This window comes from Rattus norvegicus, chromosome 7 (genome assembly GCF_021556685.1).
Source record: "Rattus norvegicus strain SHRSP/BbbUtx chromosome 7, alternate assembly SHRSP_T2T, whole genome shotgun sequence".
Lineage (NCBI taxonomy): Eukaryota > Metazoa > Chordata > Mammalia > Rodentia > Muridae > Rattus > Rattus norvegicus.
The window spans coordinates 112,899,646-112,926,836 of record NC_141540.1 but is presented as its reverse complement, the minus strand read 5'-3'; the positions used below and the strand labels follow the sequence as shown (position 1 = coordinate 112,926,836).

General features: G+C 40.2%; 1 protein-coding gene across 2 annotated transcripts in view; it reads left to right on the top strand.

The window, feature by feature from the left end:
- Fam135b (family with sequence similarity 135, member B) overlaps window positions 1–25,569 on the top strand; it is a 270,508-nt gene extending 244,939 nt beyond the window's left edge. The window contains 5 exon segments of one of the 2 annotated variants that reach the window (NM_001427631.1): window positions 799–896; window positions 2,224–2,375; window positions 12,870–12,980; window positions 15,586–15,699; window positions 18,299–25,569. In NM_001427631.1, the coding sequence (NP_001414560.1) occupies window positions 799–896; window positions 2,224–2,375; window positions 12,870–12,980; window positions 15,586–15,699; window positions 18,299–18,504 (681 nt within the window). In that variant the 3' untranslated portion in view covers window positions 18,505–25,569. 2 annotated transcript variants of the gene reach the window in all.
- Window positions 25,570–27,191: the final 1,622 nt, after the last annotated feature.

Below are 27,191 nucleotides of genomic sequence, written 5' to 3'. Positions count from 1 at the left end.
ATTATGGGGTCCCATTTGTTGATTCTTGATCTTAGAACATAAGCCATTGTTTTCTATTCAGTCCAAATTTCCCCAGTGCCCATGTGTTCGAGGTTCTATCCCACTTTTAATTATATTAGTTTCAGTGTATCTGGATTTGTGTGGAGGTCCTTGGTCCACTTGGACTTGAGCTTTGTACAAAGTGATAAGAATGGATCGATTTGCATTCTTCTACATGCTAACTGCCAGTTGTACCAGCACTATTTATTGCAAATGCTGTCTTTTTGCCATTGGATGGCTTTAGCTCATTTGTCAAAGATCAAGTGACCATAGGTGTGTAGTTTCATTTCTGTCTTTAATTCTATTCCATTGACCTACCTGCCTGTCTCTGTACCAATACCATACAGTTTTTTAAATCACTATTGCTCTATAATACAGCTTGAGGTCAAGCATATCTTGGTGTGAATCCTGGCTCTTGCACAGTGAGAAAGTGGTCTTTTCTTGCAAGGCCTGCTTTCTCCTATGGGAAGTAATGCCAGCAGACAGTGAGCTCAAGTTGTGACAGCAGGCACCACATACCAAAAACATATACTCAGATCTTCCACTGCATTCCCTAACTAAAGACTTTTATTTTAACTTAGCATACAGCCAGTTTCTTCATTAGAACCCCAGTGGATCTTTCTTGAAGTTGCATCTCAAACTATAACACCGACAAGAGGCTTACACACCTTTTCAGAAAACATCATGCTGTTTAATGAACCATGTTTTCATGTAGAATTCATAACTTCTCTCAATACCTTCTCCCCTTTCTTCTTCCAGATGGACACATTTGCAGATTTTGATACCATGACAGATCGATTGTTGGATGAGATTATTCAACACATCCAGTTGTACAACCTCTCCATATCCAGAATTAGGTAAAAGGAAACCACAGGTAGCTAATGCTGAAGGAAGATGGGTGACCTATGTTTGAGTGTTTGTCATATCTGAACCTTAAGAGACTCCTGTAAGCCACTGTGGTAACTCAGCCTTTGGCCCTTAAACAATCTGGTTCCTTTCAGGCAGGAGCAAATGTGTACCGTGTCTTGTTTATCACCTGTATATCTCTCATAGTATGGGTGATAAAACTAAGTATGATGCTACTCCTCACTATGAGTCTTGGAATTAATTTAACAGTCTCTAGGTTTGAGTTCATGTTGAAATTCTCACAAGTTTAGGCTTTGCCATGTACTGAGTGTATAACTTTTTGAAAGCCTTTCAAATCTTTGAAACTGTACTTTGTCACATCTTAATTGGATTGTCAGGAAATAGACATACTAGAATCCTAAATGACTCTCCTGTCCAATCAGAGAGTTTCAGCCAGTGCCAATTCTATCGTTACAATATGAAATAAACATTGGTAACTCAGGATATAAGAAGCAGCTTGCACCTTTTTTTAATATATGTATCCACGTAGGACTAGGTATCAGTTATTCTTTTTAGTCTTTAGAGTAGGATATAATATATTTATTCCCCAAATAAGAAGTCTCCTTTTAGAGGTTTGTTTGGAATAATGGAACATAGTCCGGGCACCCAATTGTATAGGCTAACACCTGTATCTTTACTTTGCTGGTTTTATACTTATTAAGGATTGAGGTGAGGCAGCACACCTGTCACATTATAGAGTTTTGATAAGTGATTAATTGAAATCTGAATGGCATATTGAATTTATGGATCTGAAAGGAGCAGGAAGTTTGAATAGTGCATGTCAGAGGATAGCCAGTCCTGGTGAGTGGGAACAGGCAGCTCAGTACATGTGCAGAGAAATGAGGGGATGGGTGGTGTGAAGCAGTTGTTAGAGCTGAAATTAATATCCCCCTAGGAAAGTGTTAGGGACTGGGATTTTAGTTCGCAAATGAGCAGAAGATCATACTATTTAGATATATGGACTTGAGTTAGGATACCATGCTATCCCCAGATGGGGTGAGAGGAGGCCTGGGGATCAGAGATAGGGGCACTGCTCTACTAATAGAGATCTGAGGTAAACACAACAATTCTCCCACACCTCCCTATACTGGCATATAGTTCCTATTCCCATGCACCAGGGGAAATTGAATCCATAGTCATCTGTCATTGTGTGTTGGGTTAGGGCTTCTGTACAGAGGCAGGGTAGGGTAGTAAGACCTTGCTGTTTCTCATCCCAACCCATACCTGAGCAGCAGTCCTCTGCTGTCATTGACATGTCTCATTCCTGCTTCTAAACAGCTTCATCGGCCATTCTCTTGGCAACATTATCATCAGATCGGTCCTCACAAGGCCCCGGTTCCGGTATTACCTCAACAAACTCCACACATTCCTGTCATTGTCTGGGCCTCACCTGGGGACTCTATACAACAACAGCACCCTGGTTAGTACTGGTAAGTCTTTTCTTGCCCTCATTACTCTCCAAAATTTATCAGAGGCATTATGAACTTGGAAGTGGAAATGAAAGCTATTGATAGAATGTTATAACTCTCACAAATGGAGGATGGGGATGGAGATTTGGTATGAAAACATGGTAATATACACAACGGAGTTTTTATTCAACTACAAAGGAAAATGAATTTACGAAATTTGCAAATATAAATAGACAGAACTGAAAAATAGCATGTTAAGCTAATATTCAAGGCCAGACACATACTCTATGTTTGCTCTCACATGTGCAGCCAATTTTCTAATTGTTAAGTTTGACTAAGACCTCTTACCCTGTAATATTCATTTTCTCTGCAATCATGACTATGTATATGCTTTTCAGAGTGTATATTATATGCATGCATATAAACATAGTATATATGTTTTGTATATATGTGTAAACATGCATGGAATATATGTATGTATTCATATTTATATTTCATTATCTATTGCTGATTGCTTCTATTACTCTCGCAGATACAAAAGTTATAAATACTTAAGTCTGTCATGTAAACTCCCATAGTTTGTTTTTAATATTTATTTATTTTATGTATGTGAATATACCATCACTGTCTTCACACATGCCAGAAGAAGGCATCTGATCCCATTACAGATTGTTGTGAGTCACCATTTGATTTTTGGGAAATGAACTCAGGACCTCTGGAAGAGCAGTCAGTGCTTTTAACTGCTGCGCCCTCTCTCCAGTTCAACTCCCATAGTTTTTACATGTGACCTAGACAAACCTTTTTCATACTTTATATCATCTCCAGGCTGATTTTACTTCCTAATAAATTACAAATGTCATACAAGAAATCAAAACACAATGCTATCTATGGGTAATGTCTAGAAAAAAACCCTGCCATGTTCAGTGGATACAATTATTTTTAAAAAATGCTTTTAATCAGTGATGTGTTGAGCCTTCAGATGAGGAACTTACCTGCTCAGAGATCTGGATCATATGAGTGTGCAAATGCTGCATGCATTTATGGTTGTGTAAGTGGGTGAATGCATGTCTAGGATTCAAAAGGCAAACTACAAGACAAACTCACTAACCCTTATTCTGGGTCATATTCAGTTGAATGAAATTCTATACTGCTTGCTTGTCCTCTCTTTTGAGGCTCTCACAACTTCAACTGTATTGTAAGGGAGGTTGGAAGTACAGAGGGAAAAGAAGCAAGCCTAAGGATGTATCTTAGGGTACAATGCTTGCCTAATAATCACAAGACCCTGGGTTTGACGCCCCTCCCCCTAGTACCACAGAAAGGAAGAAGGAACAAATATGTAAAGAGAAGGAAGAGGAGGAGGAAGGAGAGGAGGAAGAGGAGAAAGGGACAGGAATCAGAAGGAGGAAGAAAGAGGCTTGATGTATTTTGGAACATGAGCAGGTTTTCTAAGGCAGTTGAAGGTAGGAAGATTTTCTGCATAGAATGTCTGATGTATGTAATGGTTGATTTAGACAGCAGCCCTATAGAAACTCTCAGGGATAGAACCACAGCACTCCACAGTGTAAGGTGGATACAGTGCCTGATGAGAGCCTGATGATGATTGATCTTACACAGTGCAGCAAGATGCTAGAAAAATATGCACTACACTGACAGTACTTGGTGATCTACAGCAATGGTTAGTATGTTAAACTATATTTCTTTTAATGTAAGGTTTTCTTTGATTATTTGAAAATTTTATACATACATATATTGTATTTTGATCCTATTCACCTCCTACTCGAGATCCACCCTGTCACATCTTAAAGAGTGGGAGGAAAGTATTTCTTAACTATAACTCTGACAGAGGATTGGTATCTTGAATGTATAAAGACCCAAAAGCACTGAACACCAAGAAACTAAACAACCCAATTTAAAAGTAAAGACAGGCTTTAGAACTGAACAAAGAGTTCTCAAAAGATGAGTCAGGTCTATATAGTTACTGATTAGCCAGGTCCATTCTGTGGCATTGGGGTCCATCTGTAATGAATGCTCTCTCTCCCCTTTATTTCTTCCGTCCTCCCCGTAATTCCCACCTACTCTGGAACTTTCTTCCAGATGTGATTCATATTCATGTTCATTCTGTCAAGTATCTTAAAGATGATCCATGTGCTCATGGCATATCCATACTTTGGATACTTTTGGTTCTTTTATATGTAATGAATATAAAGTCTTCTTGGCACAAACCCCAAACCATCTTTGAGCAAAGATAAATTAATTTAGCCACTCCACCTCATAATTGTAAGCTTAAAATATAAAAGGTTTTAAAAATATATATTATCCAACTCATCCAACCAAGAATACCTAAAGTAATTCCATGTGGTTCATATAATTTCTTTTTATACAATATTTTATACAGTATATTTGTATAATATAATTAATATAATATAAATTATTATATATTATACTATATATTATATATTATGTCATATGTTACATACAATAAACATTTTATGTCTTTTATTATATTATATTATTGATTATGTTATATTTCATAATTTATTAATATATTCTTAATATATAACTTATGATTTATATAATTTATGTTTTGTCATGTTATATTTCATATATAAATTAGATATAATCTATAATTATTTCTAATTATAAATATATTAATATTATAAATATATTAATATAAATATTACATGATTATACTTATTATAAAATATATAAAATTATATTGTAAATATTAATATATCATACACAAAAATATAATATACACTATAGATATCATATGGTCTTCATGTTTTTATGGCATTCATTCTGTGGCTGTTGATAGATAGTATACCCTTGTAAGCATCTGCTTAAGCATTGCATGGACTCAGTAAGAAATATCTGTTTTAGTTTTCCAGTCTGTGGATGTCTTTTGGGTATTATTTCCTTTGACTTCCTTTTTTGAAGCAGCCCAAATATAACACAGAGTGCCTGGTTTCATGAACTAAGAAGCCTATTGCTATATCATTTTTCAGGGCAATTTTATACTTCTGTTACCAACACTAAGAATGTAAATTTGGGGACTGGGGACACTAATCAGTAGATAAAAACCTTGGCTGCACAAGTATAAGGATGTGGATTCAAGCCTCTAGAAATCTCAAAGACAGCTGTGCTCAATGCTCTCGGGAGAGGATATGGAGCTGGGAAGGTTTCTAAGGCTTGCTGCCCTCAGCTTTCCTCAGTGTTCAATGAGATAAGTATGCTAGGTCAGATATCTGATATTCATTAGATGTCTGATATTCCTGACTATGTGCACACTCAACTGTAACACCCACACAACCCCAATTAAAACAAACTTCACAAGTTTAACTCTTTTTTTTTTATTTATTTTTTTTTACATTATTAAAACATTTTTTTTATTAACTTGAGTATTTCTTATATACATTTCAAGTGTTATTCCCTTTCCCGGTTTCCAGGCAAAATCCCCCTCCCCCCTCCCCTTCCTTATGGGTGTTCCACTCCCAACCCTCCCCCCATTGCCGCCCTCCCCCCATAGTCTAGTTCACTGGGGGTTCAGTCTTAGCAGGACCCAGGGCTTCCCCTTCCACTGGTGCTCTTACTAGGATATTCATTGCTACCTATGGGGTCAGAGTCCAGGGTCAGTCCATATATAGTCTTTAGGTAGTGGCTTAGTCCCTGGAAGCTCTGGTTGCTTGACATTGTTGTACTTTTGGGGTCTCGAGCCCCTTCAAGCTCTTCCAGTTCTTTCTCTGATTCCTTCAACGGGGGACCTATTCTCAGTTCAGTGGTTTGCTGCTGGCATTCGCCTCTGTATTTGCTGTATTCTGGCTGTGTCTCTCAGGAGCGATCTACATCCGGCTCCTGTCTGTCTGCACTTCTTTGCTTCATCCATCTTGTCTAATTGGGTGGCTGTATATGTATGGGCCACATGTGGGGCAGGCTCTGAATGGGTGTTCCTTCAGTCTCTGTTTTAATCTTTGCCTCTCCCTTCCCAGCCAAGGGTATTCTTTTTCCTCATTTAAAGAAGGAGTGAAGCATTCACATTTTGATCATCCGTCTTGAGTTTCGTTTGTTCTAGGGATCTAGGGTAATTCAAGCATTTGGGCTAATAGCCACTTATCAATGAGTGCATACCATGTATGTCTTTCTGTGATTGGGTTAGCTCACTCAGGATGATATTTTCCAGTTCCAACCATTTGCCTACGAATTTCATAGACTCGTTGTTTTTGATAGCTGAGTAATATTCCATTGTGTAGATGTACCACATTTTCTGTATCCATTCCTCTGTTGAAGGGCATCTCGGTTCTTTCCATTTTCTGGCTATTATAAATAAGGCTGCGATGAACATAGTGGAGCACGTGTCTCTTTTATATGTTGAGGCATCTTTTGGGTATATGCCCAAGAGAGGTATAGCTGGATCCTCAGGCAGTTCAATGTCCAATTTTCTGAGGAACCTCCAGACTGATTTCCAGAATGGTTTTACCAGTCTGCAATCCCACCAACAATGGAGGAGTGTTCCTCTTTCTCCACATCCTCGCCAGCATCTGCTGTCACCTGAGTTTTTGATCTTAGCCATTCTCACTGGTGTGAGGTGAAATCTCAGGGTTGTTTTGATTTGCATTTCCCTTATGACTAAAGATGTTGAACATTTCTTTAGGTGTTTCTCAGCCATTCGGCATTCCTCAGCTGTGAATTCTTTGTTTAGCTCTGAACCCCATTTTTTAATAGGGTTATTTGTTTCCCTGCGGTCTAACTTCTTGAGTTCTTTGTATATTTTGGATATAAGGCCTCTATCTGTTGTAGGATTGGTAAAGATCTTTTCCCAATCTGTTGGTTGCCGTTTTGTCCTAACCACCGTGTCCTTTGCCTTACAGAAGCTTTGCAGTTTTATGAGATCCCATTTGTCGATTCTTGATCTTAGAGCATAAGCCATTGGTGTTTTGTTCAGGAAATTTTTTCCAGTGCCCATGTGTTCCAGATGCTTCCCTAGTTTTTCTTCTATTAGTTTGAGTGTGTCTGGTTTGATGTGGAGGTCCTTGATCCACTTGGACTTAAGCTTTGTACAGGGTGATAAGCATGGATCGATCTGCATTCTTCTACATGTTGCCCTCCAGTTGAACCAGCACCATTTGCTGAAAATGCTATCTTTTTTCCATTGGATGGTTTTGGCTCCTTTGTCAAAAATCAAGTGACCATAGGTGTGTGGGTTCATTTCTGGGTCTTCAATTCTATTCCATTGGTCTATCTGTCTGTCTCTGTACCAATACCATGCAGTTTTTATCACTATTGCTCTGTAATACTGCTTGAGTTCAGGGATAGTGATTCCCCCTGAAGTCCTTTTATTGTTGAGGATAGCTTTAGCTATCCTGGGTTTTTTGTTATTCCAGATGAATTTGCAAATTGTTCTGTCTAACTCTTTGAAGAATTGGATTGGTATTTTGATGGGGATTGCATTGAATCTGTAGATTGCTTTTGGTAAAATGGCCATTTTTACTATATTAATCCTGCCAATCCATGAGCATGGGAGATCTTTCCATCTTCTGAGGTCTTCTTCAATTTCTTTCCTCAGTGTCTTGAAGTTCTTATTGTACAGATCTTTTACTTGCTTGGTTAAAGTCACACCGAGGTACTTTATATTATTTGGGTCTATTATGAAGGGTGTCGTTTCCCTAATTTCTTTCTCGGCTTGTTTCTCTTTTGTATAGAGGAAGGCAACTGATTTATTTGAGTTAATTTTATACCCAGCCACTTTGCTGAAGTTGTTTATCAGCTTTAGTAGTTCTCTGGTGGAACTTTTGGGATCACTTAAATATACTATCATGTCATCTGCAAATAGTGATATTTTGACTTCTTCTTTTCCGATCTGTATCCCCTTGATCTCCTTTTGTTGTTTGATTGCTCTGGCTAGAACTTCAAGAACTATATTGAATAAGTAGGGAGAGAGTGGGCAGCCTTGTCTAGTCCCTGATTTTAGTGGGATTGCTTCAAGTTTCTCTCCATTTAGTTTAATGTTAGCAACTGGTTTGCTGTATATGGCTTTTACTATGTTTAGGTATGGGCCTTGAATTCCTATTCTTTCCAGGACTTTTATCATGAAGGGGTGTTGAATTTTGTCAAATGCTTTCTCAGCATCTAATGAAATGATCATGTGGTTTTGTTCTTTCAGTTTGTTTATATGATGGATCACGTTGATGGTTTTCCGTATATTAAACCATCCCTGCATCCCTGGGATGAAGCCTACTTGATCATGGTGGATGATTGTTTTGATGTGCTCTTGAATTCGGTTTGCCAGAATTTTATTGAGTATTTTTGCGTCGATATTCATAAGGGAAATTGGTCTGAAGTTCTCTTTCTTCGTTGTGTCTTTGTGTGGTTTAGGTATAAGAGTAATTGTGGCTTCGTAGAAGGAATTCGGTAGTGCTCCATCTGTTTCAATTTTGTGGAATAGTTTGGATAATATTGGTATGAGGTCTTCTATGAAGGTTTGATAGAATTCTGCACTAAACCCGTCTGGACCTGGGCTCTTTTTGGTTGGAAGACCTTTAATGACTGCTTCTATTTCCTTAGCAGTTATGGGGTTGTTTAACTGGTTTATCTGTTCCTGATTTAACTTCGATACCTGGTATCTGTCTAGGAAATTGTCCATTTCCTGAAGATTTTCAAATTTTGTTGAATAAAGGTTTTTATAGTAAGATCTGATGATTTTTTGAATTTCCTCTGAATCTGTAGTTATGTCTCCCTTTTCATTTCTAATTTTGTTAATTTGGACGCACTCCCTGTGTCCTCTCGTTAGTCTGGCTAAGGGTTTATCTATCTTGTTGATTTTCTCAAAGAACCAACTTTTGGTTCTGTTGATTCTTTCTATGGTCCTTTTTGTTTCTACTTGGTTGATTTCAGCTCTGAGTTTGATTATTTCCTGCCTTCTACTCCTCCTGGGTGTATTTGCTTCTTTTTGTTCTAGAGCTTTTAGGTGTGCTGTCAAGCTGCTGACATATGCTCTTTCCTGTTTCTTTCTGCAGGCACTCAGCGCTATGAGTTTTCCTCTTAGCACAGCTTTCATTGTGTCCCATAAGTTTGGGTATGTTGTATCTTCATTTTCATTAAATTCTAAAAAGTTTTTAATTTCTTTCTTTATTTCTTCCTTGACCAGGTTATCATTGAGTAGAGCATTGTTCAATTTCCACGTATATGTGGGCATTCTTCCCTTATTGTTATTGAAGACCAGTTTTAGGCCGTGGTGGTCCGATAGCACGCATGGGATTATCTCTATCTTTCTGTACCTGTTGAGGCCCGTTTTTTGACCAATTATATGGTCAATTTTGGAGAAAGTACCATGAGGAGCTGAGAAGAAGGTATATCCTTTTGCTTTAGGATAGAATGTTCTATAAATATCCGTTAAGTCCATTTGGCTCATGACTTCTCTTAGTCTGTCTACGTCTCTGTGTAATTTCTGTTTCCATGATCTGTCCATTGATGAGAGTGGGGTCTTGAAGTCTCCCACTATTATTGTGTGAGGTGCAATGTGTGTTTTGAGCTTTAGTAAGGTTTCTTTTACGTATATAGGTGCCCTTGTATTTGGGGCATAGATATTTAGGATTGAGAGTTCATCTTGGTGGATTTTTCCTTTGATGAATATGAAGTGTCCTTCCTTATCTTTTTTGATGACTTTTAGTTGGAAATTGATTTTATTTGATATTAGAATGGCTACTCCAGCTTGCTTCTTCTGACCATTTGCTTGGAAAGTTGTTTTCCAGCCTTTCACTCTGAGGTAGTGTCTGTCTTTGTCTCTGAGGTGTGTTTCCTGTAGGCAGCAGAATGCAGGGTCCTCATTGCGTATCCAGTTTGTTAATCTATGTCTTTTTATTGGGGAGTTGAGGCCATTGATATTGAGAGATATTAAGGAATAGTGATTATTGCTTCCCTTTATATTCATATTTGGATGTGAGGTTATGTTTGTGTGCTTTCATTCTCTTTGTTTTGTTGCCAAGACGATTAGTTTCTTGCTTCTTCTAGGGTATAGTTTGCCTCCTTATGTTGGGCTTTACCATTTATTATCCTTTGTAGTGCTGGATTTGTAGAAAGATATTGTGTAAATTTGGTTTTGTCATGGAATATCTTGGTTTCTCCATCAATGTTAATTGAGAGTTTTGCTGGATACAGTAACCTGGGCTGGCATTTGTGTTCTCTTAGGGTCTGTATGACCTCAGTCCAGGATCTTCTGGCCTTCATAGTTTCTGGCGAGAAGTCTGGTGTGATTCTGATAGGTCTCCCTTTATATGTTACTTGACCTTTTTCCCTTACTGCTTTTAATATTCTTTCTTTATTTTGTGCGTTTGGTGTTTTGACAATTATGTGACGGGAGGTGTTTCTTTTCTGGTCCAATCTATTTGGAGTTCTGTAGGCTTCTTGTATGTCTATGGGTATCTCTTTTTTTAGGTTAGGGAAGTTTTCTTCTATGATTTTGTTGAAGATATTTACTGGTCCTTTGAGCTGGGAGTCTTCACTCTCTTCTATACCTATTATCCTTAGGTTTGATCTTCTCATTGAGTCCTGGATTTCCTGTATGTTTTGGACCAGTAGCTTTTTCTGCTTTACATTATCTTTGACAGTTGAGTCAATGATTTCTATGGAATCTTCTGCTCCTGAGATTCTCTCTTCCATCTCTTGAATTCTGTTGGTGAGGCTTGTATCTACAGCTCCTTGTCTCTTCTTTTGGTTTTCTATATCCAGGGTTGTTTCCATGTGTTCTTTCTTGATTGCTTCTATTTCCATTTTTAATTCCTTCAACTGTTTGATTGTGTTTTCCTGGAATTCTTTCAGGGATTTTTGCGATTCCTCTCTGTAGGCTTTTACTTGTTTATTAATGTTTTCCTGTGCTTCCCTAAGTGTGTTCATGTCTTTCTTGAAGTCCTCCAGCATCATGATCAAATATGATTTTGAAACTAGATCTTGCTTTTCTGGTGTGTTTGGATATTCCATGTTTGTTTTGGTGGGAGAATTGGGCTCTGATGATGGCATGTAGTCTTGGTTTCTGTTGCTTGGGTTCCTGCGCTTGCCTCTCGCCATCAGATTATCTCTAGTGTTACTTTGTTCTGCTATTTCTGACAGTGGCTAGACTGTCCTATAAGCCTGTGTGACAGGAGTGCTGTAGACCTGTTTTCCTCTCTTTCAGTCAGTTATGGGGACAGAGTGTTCTGCTTTCTGGCGTGTAGTTTTTCCTCTCTACAGGTCTTCAGCTGTTCCTGTGGGCCTGTGTCTTGAGTTCATCAGGCAGCTTTCTTGCAGCAGAAAATTTGGTCTTACCTGTGGTCCCGAGGCTCAGGTTCGCTCGTGGGGTGCTGCCCACGGGCTCTCTGCAGCGGCAGCAACCAGGAAGACCTGTGCCGCCCCTTCCGGGAGCTTCAGTGCACCAGGGTTCCAGATGGTCTTTGGCTTTTTCTTCTGGCGCCCGAGATGTGTGTGCAGGGAGCAGTCACTTCTGGTTTCCCAGGCTTGTCTGCCTCTCTGAAGGTTTAGCTCTCCCTCCCACGGGATTTGGGTGCAGAGAACTGTTTATCCGGTCTGTTTCTTTCAGGTTCCGGTGGTGTCTCAGGCACAGGGGTCCTGCCGCTCCTGGGCCCTTCCCCACAGGAGCCCAGAGGCCTTATACAGTTTCCTCTTGGGCCAGGGATGTGGGCAGGGGTGAGCAGAGTTGGTGGTCTCTTCCGCTCTGCAGCCTCAGGAGTGCCCACCTGACCAGGCGGTTGGGTCTCTCTCTCACCAGGTCTGGGAGCAGAGAGCTGCTGCGGGCCGGGGATCCGCGGGTGTGGGACTTCCGGTAAACACAGAACGTGCCCGGTCCTAGAGAAATTCTGCTTTCCTGTGTCCCAAGCTCACCAGGCAGCTTTCTTGCAGCAGAAAATTTGGTCTTACCTGTGGTCCCGAGGCTCAGGTTTGCTCGTGGGGTGCTGCCCACGGGCTCTCTGCAGCGGCAGCAACCAGGAAGACCTGTGCCGCCCCTTCCGGGAGCTTCAGTGCACCAGGGTTCCAGATGGTCTTTGGCTTTTTCCTCTGGCGTCCGAGATGTGTGTGCAGGGAGCAGTCTCTTCTGGTTTCCCAGGCTTGTCTGCCTCTCTGAAGGTTCAGCTCTCCCTCCCACGGGATTTGGGTGCAGAGAACTGTTTATCCGGTCTGTTTCCTTCTGGTTCTGGTGGTGTCTCAGGCACAGGGGTCCTGCCGCTCCTGGGCCCTCCCCCACGGGAGCCCAGAGGCCTTATACAGTTTCCTCTTGGGCCAGGGATGTGGGCAGGGGTGGGCAGAGTTGGTGGTCTCTTCTGCTCTGCAGCCTCAGGAGTGCCCACCTGACCAGGCGGTTGGGTCTCTCTCTCACCAGGTCTGGGAGCAGAGAGCTGCTGCGGGCCACAAGTTTATCTCTTAATTTTCTGATAAAATTTCAATTGCTCTCTGTATTTAAAGCTAGCTGAAAAATATCTTCTCTGGCTTTGTTTTGCCTTGTTTTTTAAGTCTTTATTTCTCTTTTCCTAGGCTTGTGGCTCATGCAGAAACTGAAGAAATCGGGTTCCCTTTTGCAGCTGACCTTCAGGGATAACGCTGATCTGCGCAAATGTTTCCTCTACCAACTTAGCCAGAAAACAGGTGTGTGACTTGCTTGGCACCTAAAGTTGAGACTTGAAAACAGAATAGCCCTGATGCTGTGTTCATTCGCTCCTGTGAGACATAGTGAGACTGTCTAGCAGTGTCTCTTCAACCTGCTGAGGGGCCAGCGTGTCATCATGTCTCAACCATATCCTGTGTAGCACAGGGGCCACAGTGTTTGTAAGCAGTGTCCAGAAGCTGTGGCTTCTATTTCCTGTCAGTCATAGACTGTACTATGTTGGCTGGCCCAGTACTGTGTTTCCCCCTCAGCTGTGTCGATCCATCCTCTAAAAGAGTAGAGCAGTGTGTGTGTTTCCCCATGAACACATTGTATCCTCCCTTTACATTTTCTCTCACCTGTGATGATAATGAAGAGTAGTGAGAAAACTCAGCCTAGATCACAGAGACCACGTCAGATGAAAGCATCAATTGTGGACTGGAGCAGTAAATAATAAAAAAGAAACTACCATCCTGTGCTAGAGCTGGCTCTGGTGGACCACATGGCATCTGTGGGGTATCTTCATCTCAATCAGCAAAGCGTCTCAACCACTAACTCCCAATCTCTGTCCCACCCTGCCCCGCTGCCCCGAGCTACTACTCTCTGAGCCCAGCAGCAGCCGCCCTCTTGCAACTCTCTTGCTGCAGACTCTGCACACATTCCCAGCATCCACCCCATGTGATTATAGTCATAGCTCCCAGTAACTTGTTAAATTTAAAATTCAATAAGCTAGTAATTTAGCAATCAGATTTATGTCTTAAATTCTCACTCCACAGAGCATCCACACAATAAACCCACAACCAATTGATAATGATATAAACTGCCCACCTAGATGAGACAAATTGTTCTATTAAAATCCATTCCTTATAAAATATTCATAACTACCTGTGGTCCTTTGAGGCCACACAGAACTGGGTCGTACTTCTCCTCTATCTTGGTTCTCCTCCTCTTTTCCCTCTCCCACACCTTACAAAAACTCTGTCCCGCCTTACTTTTTCACTACCCAATCACAGGCCTTGTCTTCTGCCTGCCCCTCACCTGCATATAGACTTCAACTACGTATGTTACTCTCATATAGGGAGAAGTTTATTGATTTTTGATTTTAACCAGTTATTGGGAGTTGTGACTATAACTGCAGGCGGTGGATGCTGAGAATGTGAGCAGAGTCTACAGCAAGAGCATTGCAAGAGAGCAGCTGCTGCTGGGCTCAGAGTAGCCAGCGGCAGTGTGGGATGGAGATTGGGAGTTTAGCAGTTGAAATCTTTTGCTGATTGAGATGAAAATGCCTCACAGATGCCATGTGGCCCACTGGAGCCACCACTAGCCTGGGATGGTGTATCTTTTATTAATATTACTGCAACAATGTACCAGTTGTTCATATCTGGGAAGGGAGCAGAGTCACCAACTGATTGACCTACGAAGTGCTGCTGCTGGAGCAAGCCTGCCCGGATACATCAAATAAGCGCATATTGATACCCCTGGATGCAATTCATTTGCAAACTCAAGGCTGTATTTTTGTACTTCTGTCTCCCCATGCCAAGAGGACATATTCAGTTTAACCCTGTGGAAAAAAAGAGAGGTGGTACTGGGCATACAAATGGGGTGCGTTGCAATGATGTCAACAAAGAGGTCTCAGCTTGTTTGAGCCATGGGGAGGTGAAGAGTTCGAGTGCTGTAACAATGCTATACTGAAGTTGATTACGGAGTTATCTCAATCCTTCCTGTGCCCATATCAGTCAGCCATTGCCCTGAATTCTGCCCCAGTGTGTGACGCTGTGCTGTGATCTTGGATATGGAAGTGGGAAACTACAGAGAGAGGCTTAGTCAAGAGCTGTCAGCCAATATCTTGTTCAGCTAAGGGTCTGGTAGGAAGAGCTAAGTTAGGAGGCTAAGTAAGTGTAGGACAAGAAGGGGAGCTCCATCTGGAGGCAAGGGCTGAGTGCAGTGTGCTATGCTCTGTTCTCAGATTTCATGATGAATACTGAAGGCTGCATCACTGTGCCGAGCTGACATTTGGGCTGGAAAATCTTGTATTCTCCCTGTAGGGAACAATGTAGGAAGGCAATGCTGGAGGAAACAAAGCTGGAGGAAGCAAGGCTGGAGGAAGGGAGGCTGGAGGAGGCAAGGCAGGAAGCAGGCAAGGGAACTGGAGGCTGCTTTGCTACTGCACATGACAGTAAAAATAGTGCACCAGGAAGAAGGAAAAACTAAAAGAAAATTCTTTCCCATGAGCTTTATAATTTCCTAGTCCATGGAGGCATGTTTCACTCTCATTGCTAGCCACCCTTCTGTTCTTTCCTCCATGTCCACAGTGAAATTCACATGAGCCTCCTTGGCTTCTACTACTCTTGAGGTCAAACCACATCCAATCCACAAAAGCCCTAATACACGGAGTTCCTTTCTCAGCTTCCCACAGGTGCCTGATATGCCACTTTCCAAACAGTCTGTGATGACACTCAGATCAACAGCCCTGAGCAAAGGCACAACACTCTGTGGGGTATCTCTTCCTGCGGCTCTCTGGGAAAGACCTCAAAATGTATACAATTGAGAGACTTTATCAGTGGAAAGGGCCAGGATAGAAAGTGTTCACTTTCCTTCTTGTTACAGGGCTGCAGTATTTTAAAAACGTCGTTCTGGTTGCTTCTCCTCAAGACCGCTATGTGCCATTTCATTCAGCCAGGATCGAAATGTGTAAAACTGCCCTTAAGGACAGACACACAGGTAAGTTACGGTTCCTCTTGAAAGGGACTTTCTACTTTTGAAAGTGAAAGTACATTTATGAATTCCTGAGTACATTTACAGGTGGGTTCTAGCTTGGGTTAGCACATTGCTGCACTGATTTTAGAATAGAATGATGGTATGTGTATGCCTGGGTACACACATAAATACATACATACATACATACATACATACATACATACATACATACACACACACACACACACACACACACACATAAACACACACACCTGTTAACAGTACAGATTATTTACTTCATGTGATGTGAGCAGCCATTAGCTTGTCAGGTGCCTGGAAATGGTATGTTCTGTTTGTGTGTTGTCCATGAAAAATACAAAGAATACAGACTTGGAAGATGAACTCTACCCTCTGCACCCTCTGTGCCCTCTTTGCTCCCTTCAGGCTTGTTTTTCAGGTAGAGCACCAGAGAAGCAGGAGAGCTGGGAGTAAAGAACAATGGATAAAGGATGTAAATAGTATGTAATGCATTCAGGTGTCATGGGAGGGAAATGAGGCAAGGAGGTGGAGTCTATTCAGGTTCCATGGAGATATCAACTAACTAGGGTATCTAGTGTCCCAAGCAACCAGGACCAGGAGATGGGCTAACATTCCATGTTTCCTTTCCTTGATTAGTTTATACGTATACTTTGCTGTATCAAAGCAAGTGAGGTTTTTGTTGTTGTTGCTGTTGTTGTTATATTTTTTGTTTGTTTTAGTCTGTCAAAGGTCTAGATACTCATGTAAACATTCAAAGTTTCTATTGAAACTAATGAAAAACTAAAGGAACACGGATGGAAATATACCTAACAATTTAGTCCCGAAAATAGGACTGTGGATTTTACATTCTAGTAGTGGTCTAGAAAGTAGCCTAAGCATGTCACTGAAAGTTGTTTTGTTTTTTTTAATGCTGTTTGCTTGTTTGCTTTTAAAGACAGAGTCTGACTATGTGGCCCTGGATGGCCTGAAGTCATTTTGTAGACAAGACTGGCCTTGGACGCATAGATCTTCCTGCCTCTCCTACCATATATAGCAAGAAAATTATTCTGAAAATAGAAAGCTATTAAAAATAAACCTTTCCAAAAAGTTGGAGAGATAGCTAAGTGATTAAGAACATGTACTGCTCTTGCAGAGGACGAGTTCTATCACAGTACACATATCAGGTAGCTACTGACTACCTGTAATTCTAGCTCTAAGCAATCCCAGTCCCCCATCTGCCCTCAAAAAGGCACTCAAACACAGATGTCATGAACACACACACACACACACACACACACACACACACACACACACACAGAGAGAGAGAGAGAGAGAGAGACAGACAGACAGACAGACACAAAACATGAACAAATCATATATAAAAGTACCAATTCATAGAGTATTTGAAAAAAAATCAAACCTACTTTAGTCAACTATGATCATAACAATTCTTCCTCTACTCCCCCTTACCTCCTCTTCATTTTCTTCTGTTCTCTTTATAACCATGTGTCAACTGACAAGTGGTAGATTTCCAGGGCTTCAATGATGGTTTAGTGGCTAAAATGCTTATCGTAAAAGCCTGAATACCTAATGGTAGAAATATATGATAATGTCATAGCTTGTGGTTATCACCTTCATCACTGAGTCAAGAAGCCACTTTGGCCAGCAAGATTATCCCAGCAGGTGTTCCTGAATGGTAGTAGTTCTGAACCTTCCTCATGCTGCAGTCCCTTAATATAGTTCCTTGTGTTTCTTGTAACCCCAACCATAAAATTATTTTCATTGCTACTTCATAACTATAATTTTGCTAGTTACGAATTGTAATGTAAATATCAGATATGGAGATGGTCTTAGATGACCCTCGACAAAGGGTCTTTCAATCCTCCCACCAAGGTCATATGACACACAGATTGAGAAGGAGTTCTGTACCACATAACTTTGCCATGAAGATGCTTCAGAAAGAAAGCAGATGGGGGAGATGTGCACTGTAGACTCTGGTGTGTGCATTGTTCGTTTCTCAATGATTTCTGTTACAGTGTGCCTCTATGTCCCTACTATCTAAAGCAAATCTGCAATTGAGTCACTTTTTACATGGAAGCGCCATCAACTGAGACCTTTAATTTTTAAAAATAAAGCAACTCAATAGCAACAAAACTGCACTTGTCCCCTCCTTTCTGTCAGAACTGAAGGTAGTGAAATGATCTTTGGCTTGAACAACTGGTGATATTAGGAAATGTCTGGTTTCATAATTTATATACATATGCTTCCAGCCCTTCTGGTCTTCAGAAGCGTAAGATGAATCTCTCTTATTTCTTGAATCTTTTCCCTCTTAGTACCTTGTTTGAGAGAATGCATTCCTCTAGGAATCTTCTTTTTGCTGTAGCTTCTGACACCAGACCACTAGGTCATTACCCCCACACCCAGCCCACTAAAAAGGCATGCTAATCTTAACAATTGCAATCTCTCCATATCTTTGCATATTTGCATCCACTAGTGTGAGGTTGGAACCCAATCTATTATATGCTCTGCCTCCACACATGCAGAGTTGTTCTCTAGACTATACTGCTAAATTCCACTCTCATTTCCTTTGTTTCTCTCTCTCCAGGGCCAGTGTATGCAGAAATGATCAACAATCTCCTGGGCCCTCTGGTAGAAGCCAAGGACTGCACTCTGATCAGACACAATGTGTTTCATGCTCTACCGAACACTGCCAACACCCTGATTGGCCGCGCAGCTCACATAGCCGTGCTGGACTCAGAACTCTTCCTTGAGAAGTTTTTCTTGGTGGCAGGACTCAACTATTTCAAGTAGTAGTTTCCAGGGAGCAGCCTGGGTGACTGGCCAGAGCTGTTTAAGATCAGCTGAGTTCTTAGCTAGGCCATGCTTTTCCATACCTCTGTATTCCAGAGTGGAGTAGAAGGAAAGTGGAGGGTGTGGAGGGACACTAGTGAAGCTGGGGTGGGACTGGACACTAGAGATGCTTGTATTTGAGACATTGGGGAAGCTGAACAAACAGTGTAAAAGATAACAAATGTTTTCTTGAATTTGTCTAGCTTCCTAGAGTCTCATTCAAGATGCTTCTAGGGACAATATAAGAAAATAAGAAACAGACACTTGCCATTGGTGAGCCCGGCTTTATCACTACTCTGGCTCAAGGGAATTGGTTCAACTTACCTAGAGTTTCCCAATTTGTCACTAGGTCATAGCTTTATCATGTGTTGATTCAATTAAGTGCACACAAACATTTCAGAACTCAGGTTAACTTCTGTGTGGAAGTGAGGCATCTTCTTGTAAATAGAACCCTTAATAGATCAAATGTACCATTTGTTCAAAAAATTATTCTATTCATGTTCTCATCCTCTCCGTATTTTCTAAAGAAAGGACAAATGCAAATGGGATAAACCCACATCTTACCTTCTAGCAACAGTAGGTAAGAGTGACTTAGGGAAAAGAGAGCTAAAGGTAGGACTGTTGATGAATACAGGTTTGATATAAAAAGAAAGAGCTCTAGGGAGCATAGTGACCTAATTGCCCCATCTACTTCCTTAAACTTTTTCTATGCATAGTTCGGTCCATAAATTGATTTTTTGTTTTGTTTTGTTTTGTTTTGTTTTTTTATGCTTAAATTCCTTTCTGAAATGGGGAAGCCGGAGAGAAACTCTCCCTAGCAGAAAGTGGCAGTCAGATGAATGTATTCATGTATGAAACTCCTGCTGATGCACTTCCAAAGACATGCTGGATTAGCCTTGAATGCTAGAGCAAAAAAATCAAAATCATTAACATGGCCAGCTGCTGCTCCTCTCCTTGCAGGGAGAGAGGCATCCTAAGAGAGGCATGCTGGATAAAGAACCTCAGGGGAGCTCTCAGAAGGGTGCTGTTATCTTTCAATAGTGATGTCTTTATGCCTTAGGAAAATAAAGGGCTAGGAAAGACCACATTTGTAGAAACTAACAGAGAGCAGAGACAAAAGTAAAGGAGAATGGAAAACAAAAGCCAGACTAAAGACCTGATTTAAAGTGTTCTTGGTAAGTGACTGATGCAGAAGTTTTAAAAGATAACCAGGATATTTAAAATGGTCCCTAAGTCTATACACTTTGTAGTATAAAAGGCAAAAAGAGGAAAATTTAGCTGTCTAGAAGCAATGCATGAACCAGGTCAGCACAGATGATCATACTAGAGATAAAGCCCATAATTTTTGCAGAAGTATCCTTCACTGTATATAGAAACCCAGCTCACTGATCCCATGAGAAGAAAGCCATTTATGGGTGCATGTGGCAACCATAAATTCAGTAAATTCAGACCATGAGAAATGAGTTCAGACTAGCAGTTTGCAGGACAGTGAACTTGTGGGTGGTACTGAGAGGGATCTGACAGCTTTGACTCCCTACAGTGAGTTCAGAGTTTCTCCATGGATCATTTCTGCATTTCTTTATAACCGGTCTTACTGCATGTTCTCTTGAGATCCTGAGTCAGGGTTTGGCACAGACACTACCTACTCAGTCGCACTGACATGTTGGCATTGTTTCTTGGAGAAATTTTTTCCCTAGCCACACAACCCAGGATCTTGTGACTCAGACAAGTGCTGCCGCTTAGAGCAGCATGGTCATACTGTAGCAAATTCTTTTTTTGGCTATGTGTGGAGCCCTGCCTGTCTGGTCTCATATGCTTGTTCTGTGTTGTGTTTCTAACCCTCAGCAGCAGCGTTTTTCAACTCCTGGTCATTTGAAAGACCATATAGTATTTATGGAGCCAGAATGAATTTGATGATCATCGTCTTTTCCAATAATCAGATGCCATTTTTAACTTCAATATGCTGTCTGGACATAGTGAGAACTAAAGGCAATAACTGTCCAGCTGCATGGGACACCTCTTTTAGGTGTCCTGCTGTCTTTGTAAGCCCTATCTGGCTTCTGAGTATCCATTATCATCATGTTGAAAGTGTTCTCATGTATTGTAAATAAGAGTGTCAAGTATTGAGTGTCATGCCTCATTTGAAAAGGCTTTTTTATGTCTCTTTCTATTAAAGACTATATATAAATAATATATATCAATATACATAAAATAATATATGTATAATGTAAACATGGACATTCTATTATTGGTTATAAAAATGATAAACAAAATGCCTGCCAAGGTAATGATCCAATGTGTTTCCATCCTCAGTTCTCTTTTTGTGTTTTGTTTGTATGCTTAGTCGTTTCCCCAAACTAGTTAGAAATAAACATTACTAACCTTGAGCTTATTTGGGATTTGTTGCTCATGAACCAAATAAATTCAGAGAAAGAAATAGAAACCTAAAGCAGTCTGGAGAAATCTAACGACCTCAGTGACAGCAGAAATCAGGTGCAGTGTTGAGAACATGGGAAAGGATGAAAACAAAAACATGTCTTACGAACAGCTAAAATCCCATGACTTTGTGAGCTTCTACCTATGCTAGACAAAAGTCCACAGACAACATGTGAAGTTTGGCACTTGGGAACTCAAGAAGAACACACCTGTTTGTTTGTTTTTTTTTTTTTATCTATTCAAGAATATCTATGCTAGAGCTCTGACCCGGGGAAGAGTGTTGTAGAATTTTCGCTTCCATTGTCTCTGTAAGAGCAAGCAGACAGCCTTAAAAGTGAGACTATAAAGAGGGCCATTTGTCCACATACCCAGATATCAGTGTGCTCTCTCCCAGTGGCATTCCTCAACTAACTACATCTGTATGGGCATTGTCTCTGTGCTGAGAGGCATTGGTATGTCTGGCAGCTCATGGCTTAGCAAGCAAACAAACAAACAAACAAACAAACAAAAAAGTGAAAACTGAGGTTGGGGACCCTACAGATGCTGAAGAGCTATTATAAGTGCCCAGAGGCAGGACTCTTATCTATATCAGAAAATTGCCTCCTCTTAGGAATCCTTCCCCTGAGGATGTTTGAGTCTTACTATAAAGTCTGAACCAAGTATAGGTCTGGTGAAGGTCTGTTTGAGGCAATTTCTAACAAAGGGAAGAGAATAACTGAAGAAATCAAGGGATATGGAGGAATGTGTATAAAGGAGAACATGCACATTAAAGGGCAGATAGAGAATCTGAGCAATAGTGACAAAAGAAGGTGTGAGAATGTTCCATTCATGCAACATTTTATTCTTATGCCAGGAGGAAGTTGCCATTACCTCCAAGTCAGAAGGGAGGGACTCTACTAGGAAATGAGACGCCCAGGTAGCAAGCCTGCCCCTTTATGTTATCCTAACCCTCTCCTATGCCTGTTTTAGAGACCCTTGATTCTCCACCCCCTGCCATGGCCATGTTCTTTCTACCACTCATTACTGAACTTTTCCTTTGGAAGCACATAGCAGAAATATCTGCCGCATTTCATTTTCAGGATAAGACAAAACATGCAAGAGCTGCTTGAAAAAAATTATTCCGTCTTTTAATAATTCTTTAAGAATTTCATATACACATCCAATGAAATAAGACCATATCCCATCCCCAACCCCCCTTCACACTTATCTCAAATCATCCTGCTTTTCATCCCCTCCTAACCTCATTATGTAGTTAAGAGAAGTTCCCCTGTAGGCCTGGATGTACAGCCATCCATTGGAGCATGAGAAACCTTGGGTAGAAACACACTTAAAGGACAAGAGATCTCCCTTCCCTAAGAAGTTAGCAACTGCCAATAGCTCCTTGGTAAGGAGTGGGGGCCAAATATCAATTTCCCCATCTAAGTGGGAGCTTTGGTTGTCTTTATATTATGTAGGTCTTGTGGAAATGACCAAAATTGATGTGAATACATGAACATGATAACCATGTCATATCCCAAAGACACCATTTCACAACATTCTTCTTACTTCCCTGCTCTTATAGTCTTGTTTCCCTGTGTTTCTGCAATGCACATTAATCCTGCTCAGGGTGGAGTATTGATAAACATATTTCATTTTGATTGCGCACTCTAACCAGTTATGCATCTCTGCAATGAATGACTGCTGCCCAATGCGAAAGGAAACTTCTCTGACTAAAGTTGAGAACAGCCCCTGCCTGTGGGTAGACATAAACATTTAGAAGGCAAATTGAAAAATATGACCATTTAGTAAAATAAATATGTAGATTCTATCCTAGTGCCCATGACCTCTCCTGACATTGGCTTTTGCATTACTACAAACAAAATTCCTTTCTGTGGAGAAGATCTAGAATCCAGTCATGCTGTTTTCATGCAGTGTTGCATACACTATGTTCAAATTATATTGGTGGTAAAGTTAAGTATTTATTTAGCTATTTTGGAGTTGAGGCTTGAAAATTGAGCCTTCATTCTATTCTTTGGCTATGGTACTTTTAATACAGAGTCAATGGGAAAAGGCATAGTTAAAAAAATCAAAAGCAGACTACTCCTAAGTCATGAATGACCTTGTGAGATTCTATCATAACATCTTGTGTAAAACAACCACCTAACCAACAAATTAGATGGCATAGAAAATACTTTTCATTAGCAAAGGTGGTATCACAAATCTTTGTCAGTGAGAGAAGTTGGAGGATAATTGGATTGCTCCAATATTGGAAGATCGTCTATGTTGCTCCATCTCTCTGTCTCCAGGTTATCTTTTCTCCATACAATATCATTCCTGAAACCATGATGTCTATGCTTTCTGTCATTCACATCCAAGGCTAGCAGACATGAATTCATCCCTATAAGTCCTTTTACAAAGGGGCTTGGACCACCACTCAACTATTCACAGAGGAGATATCCCTCTGCATAATAAATCCAAGCCCCAATATATTACCAATTCACTTTATTTTCATAAACTTATAAATTCATCCATGCTTAAGATTTCTACCACATTAATATATTTCACTTATTTTGGGGCAAGCACCATATGTAATCTATTCATGAAAACCTGAGTCTCAACTCTTAGCTTGGAACAAAATAGGGAGGAAACAAAGGTAGTTTTATGGAATGTTTGGTTTGTAAAATATCATTTTTTGAAAGCCTATGCTTTTTCTTCAATTTTCAATCTCACTCAGAGCAACTGAAATTTATGTAGGAACAACTCAGTACTACATATGTTGAGGCCCTGTGCTTCTGGTTCTTCTGAATTCACTGGAACAGTGGCATCATGAGGCAATAAATTACAATAGTGTCATGTCATGAGAAGAGTCTATTATCTCACTTATGAAACAGGTTTTGAAAATTAATATTGAAAAGCAATTCCAAAATGAGACAAGAAAAATAAATCTGGAAGAGAAATTGCTAGGTCAGGATCTGCGGAAGCTTGGAAATATTTTGTAGCAATAAGGTTAATGGAGGGACAATTTTGTTGGAATCACAAATGTGCTCTATGATATAAAAGTGATTTATAGGATGACTTCAGGAACAGTCCCATGTCTTACACTTTAGGCTTAGGCATTTATCAGTTGAAATAGTCCATCTTGACCCCAAGTGCTTCTACCTTGCATATATGTAAGTTGTTAATTCAGTGTGTGATTGATTAGATTTTCAATAATTTTTCTACTCAGGGCATATCATCAGCCGTTACTAAAGGTTGAGGAAAGTTTGAAACTTTGACACATATCTGGAAAAAGAACTAAATCGAAGAGTATTTGGAGACTGAAATCTGTAAATGCCAGTCTGATTACTTTATACTGCTCCCAACTGCAGAGATATTTTTAAATGTCGTTTGGCTCAAGGCTACATTATTATATGTGGAAAACAATTTTTCTCATTTTCATACACCAAGAAAATTCAATAATAAGGTGCATAACCCCTCTCTCCCTCCCTCTCTCTGCATATGTGTGTGTGTGTGTGTGTGTGTGTGTACACACAGAAAAACTGCATTATTTTGCATCTAAAAATCATTGTTCATGAAGTCATAATCATTTTCAATGTCTTGCTAAAATGTCTATGACTTTTATCCATTATTTGCCCATAATTCACTCTCAAATATATTTCTCTTATAAACATCATTTATTTGATAGTTTCTTGACTCTTTGCTAAGTCTAGTTGGCTATAGAAAGTATTATATTAGAATGCTTCCTTTAATCTGGTGGGAGGGAAAGATGGCTACATGAGTATCCCAGGATAGACTGAACTAAGAGTGCTGGGGGGTGTGGATGAGAATATGGTCTAACATATGGACCATCCTCCTAATCTTGGGCTTTAAGTGGCCTATGTGGGTCTGGACGCAGATAACTGATAATCCAGGATATGTTACAGTGACGTCATCTCTGCCTCTTAGGTAGGATTGCAATGCTTCCTTGCATACAGCTAGCATTCCTTCCTCACTGTCAAGGTACAAGATTTTAAGAAGTCAAAGGTCCATGTTAAAATCCAGTCTGCCAAGGAGCTCTTCCTGCACAGAGGCATAATAGGTGGCTGCAATGTATAGCCTTTGAATGTTCTAAAGACTCTAAGGGATGCTTCTGCATTTTTCCACTTAGCAGATAAATATAGTTGTGCAAGCAAATAAGAGGCACATAATGGCTTGCACAAGCATGGCCTTGCTTAGATAAGAAATTGCCTTGGACTAATGTCCACTGATAACATAAGGCTACAAGATTGCTTATTTTAACTTTTATTTTATTTTTGCAAATATTGCCTACTTTCAGATGATGAAGAAAGGTAAGATATTTTGTCATGGTCTCAAAGAGGGGACTTGTAGGTATATCCTGATGTCACTGTGATTTCTAACTCATATTTACTCTGCTGAAAAAAATATATATACAGCAGTCAATCTCCAAACAACCTTGCAAATATCTGTGACACAAAAAATTTAACCATAACATAGTCATCTGTGCCAATAAGTTTCACTATTTTTCTACATTTGCTTCTTGGTTGGCATTTTGTGTAACATGTGATGTGTATAAATGACAAATAATAAACCCCTTTAATTCTTTTACCATAAGTTGTGTGCATGTGTGTATTAATATGATAACTACTCTTTGGGAGTATAGATGAACTTTGTGTGAGTCAGCATTCCAATAATGTAGTGCCATATTGGAAAGAGTGAGCTTAAAATGAGGAAAAGCGTTACTATGGTGTAGTTTCAGAAGTTTGAGTCTATGGCCTCCTTCCCTGACTGTTTTGAGACTGTGGTGATATCACATGGTGGAGCAAAGCTGTTTACCACGTGATAGCAGAAAGAAGGGATAGCTGGCACTCTAATAATCACTTTAACTATTATATTGTTACTATTTTAAGATATAAAATTTAAAAATTATACATTATCTAGTGACTTGAAAACATTTCTTCTACTGATCCTCATCTGCAGAAAACTTTTATCACTTCTCAAATAATCCCAAAGATGGGTGACTAAGCCTTAGCAGACTGCCATTTAAAATGTACATCATTGTAAAGCTGAAGAATTTCTTTGCATAGTTGGTCAAAGGACATGTACAGCATGGATGGTACTGGGGATACCCACCATATGAAAGATTTGGGGTTTTCTGGTGTGTCTGGTAGTACAGTTAAGAAATCCCCTAGATGGGCCCCAGGAGAATTTGGCTGGGGAATAGGACACAGCATCCAGTGACTGAAGATTCATATTTACACACTGTTCAAAGAATTCAATTATGCAGAAATTTTCACATTCAGAGATGACCATAGTACTCCCTAGAGCAGTGCCTCTGGGCCCTGGTTGTTGACTGTTGAATGCACCATGTGGTAGGAGCAAGTCTATCTGCTGTTTCTTACCCCATTGAATGCCTGCAGGGTATTTCCAGTCCTAAGAGAAATTACCCATAACAATAGCCTTTGCATTACTGTCCATGCCTCTTGCCCATAACATCTCCATCTCAGTTCAGAGGACCACAACTGAGCAACAGAAGTAAAAACAGAGGTTCTATGACTTGGCTCAGTAGGCCATTCTTCAGTGATAGGATCCTAATGGGGAGGTGCCAGAGGATGAGCAAAAGAGAATGGTAAATGATAGAGAAGGTAAAATCAAGGAGCAGAGGATCTTACATAAACTGTCTTATGACAAACCAATTCATCAAAAATTATAAAAAAAAAGAGTACAGCATCTTATACCTTAAAAGGTCTAAACACTTAGGGAATAATTTTTTTAATTTCCAGCAGAATGTTCTCCTCAGAAGAAGCCACTGACAGTGGCTCTTTAGTCAATGAGAATCATGAAGGAAGGGTAGCTCCAGAACTGAGTCAGCTGCTGGAACTCCTGGTCAGAAGAGATTACAAGGCCAGAACAGAGCTGGTTTCTGAAATTCTCTAAGGTCTCACCAAATATGGAGAAACTATCAAAATTGGAACCAATGTCATGGCTTTGCCCCCTACCAATCATATTAGAGGTTACCTAATCCTTCTAGAATATCCCCTTGGCCCTGCATAAAAGGGGGACTGAGAGTACCTCAGTGGGTTGACATTTTGATGAATGGTTGACCCCTGTATGCTGATAATTTCTGCAGAATAAATTCTCTTTGCCTTTGCATACTATTTGAGCCTGGGGTTCTTAGACCCTAACAATATTATTTGCAGGGGGAAACCCAGCCATGGTCAAGCAAGAGCTAAGTC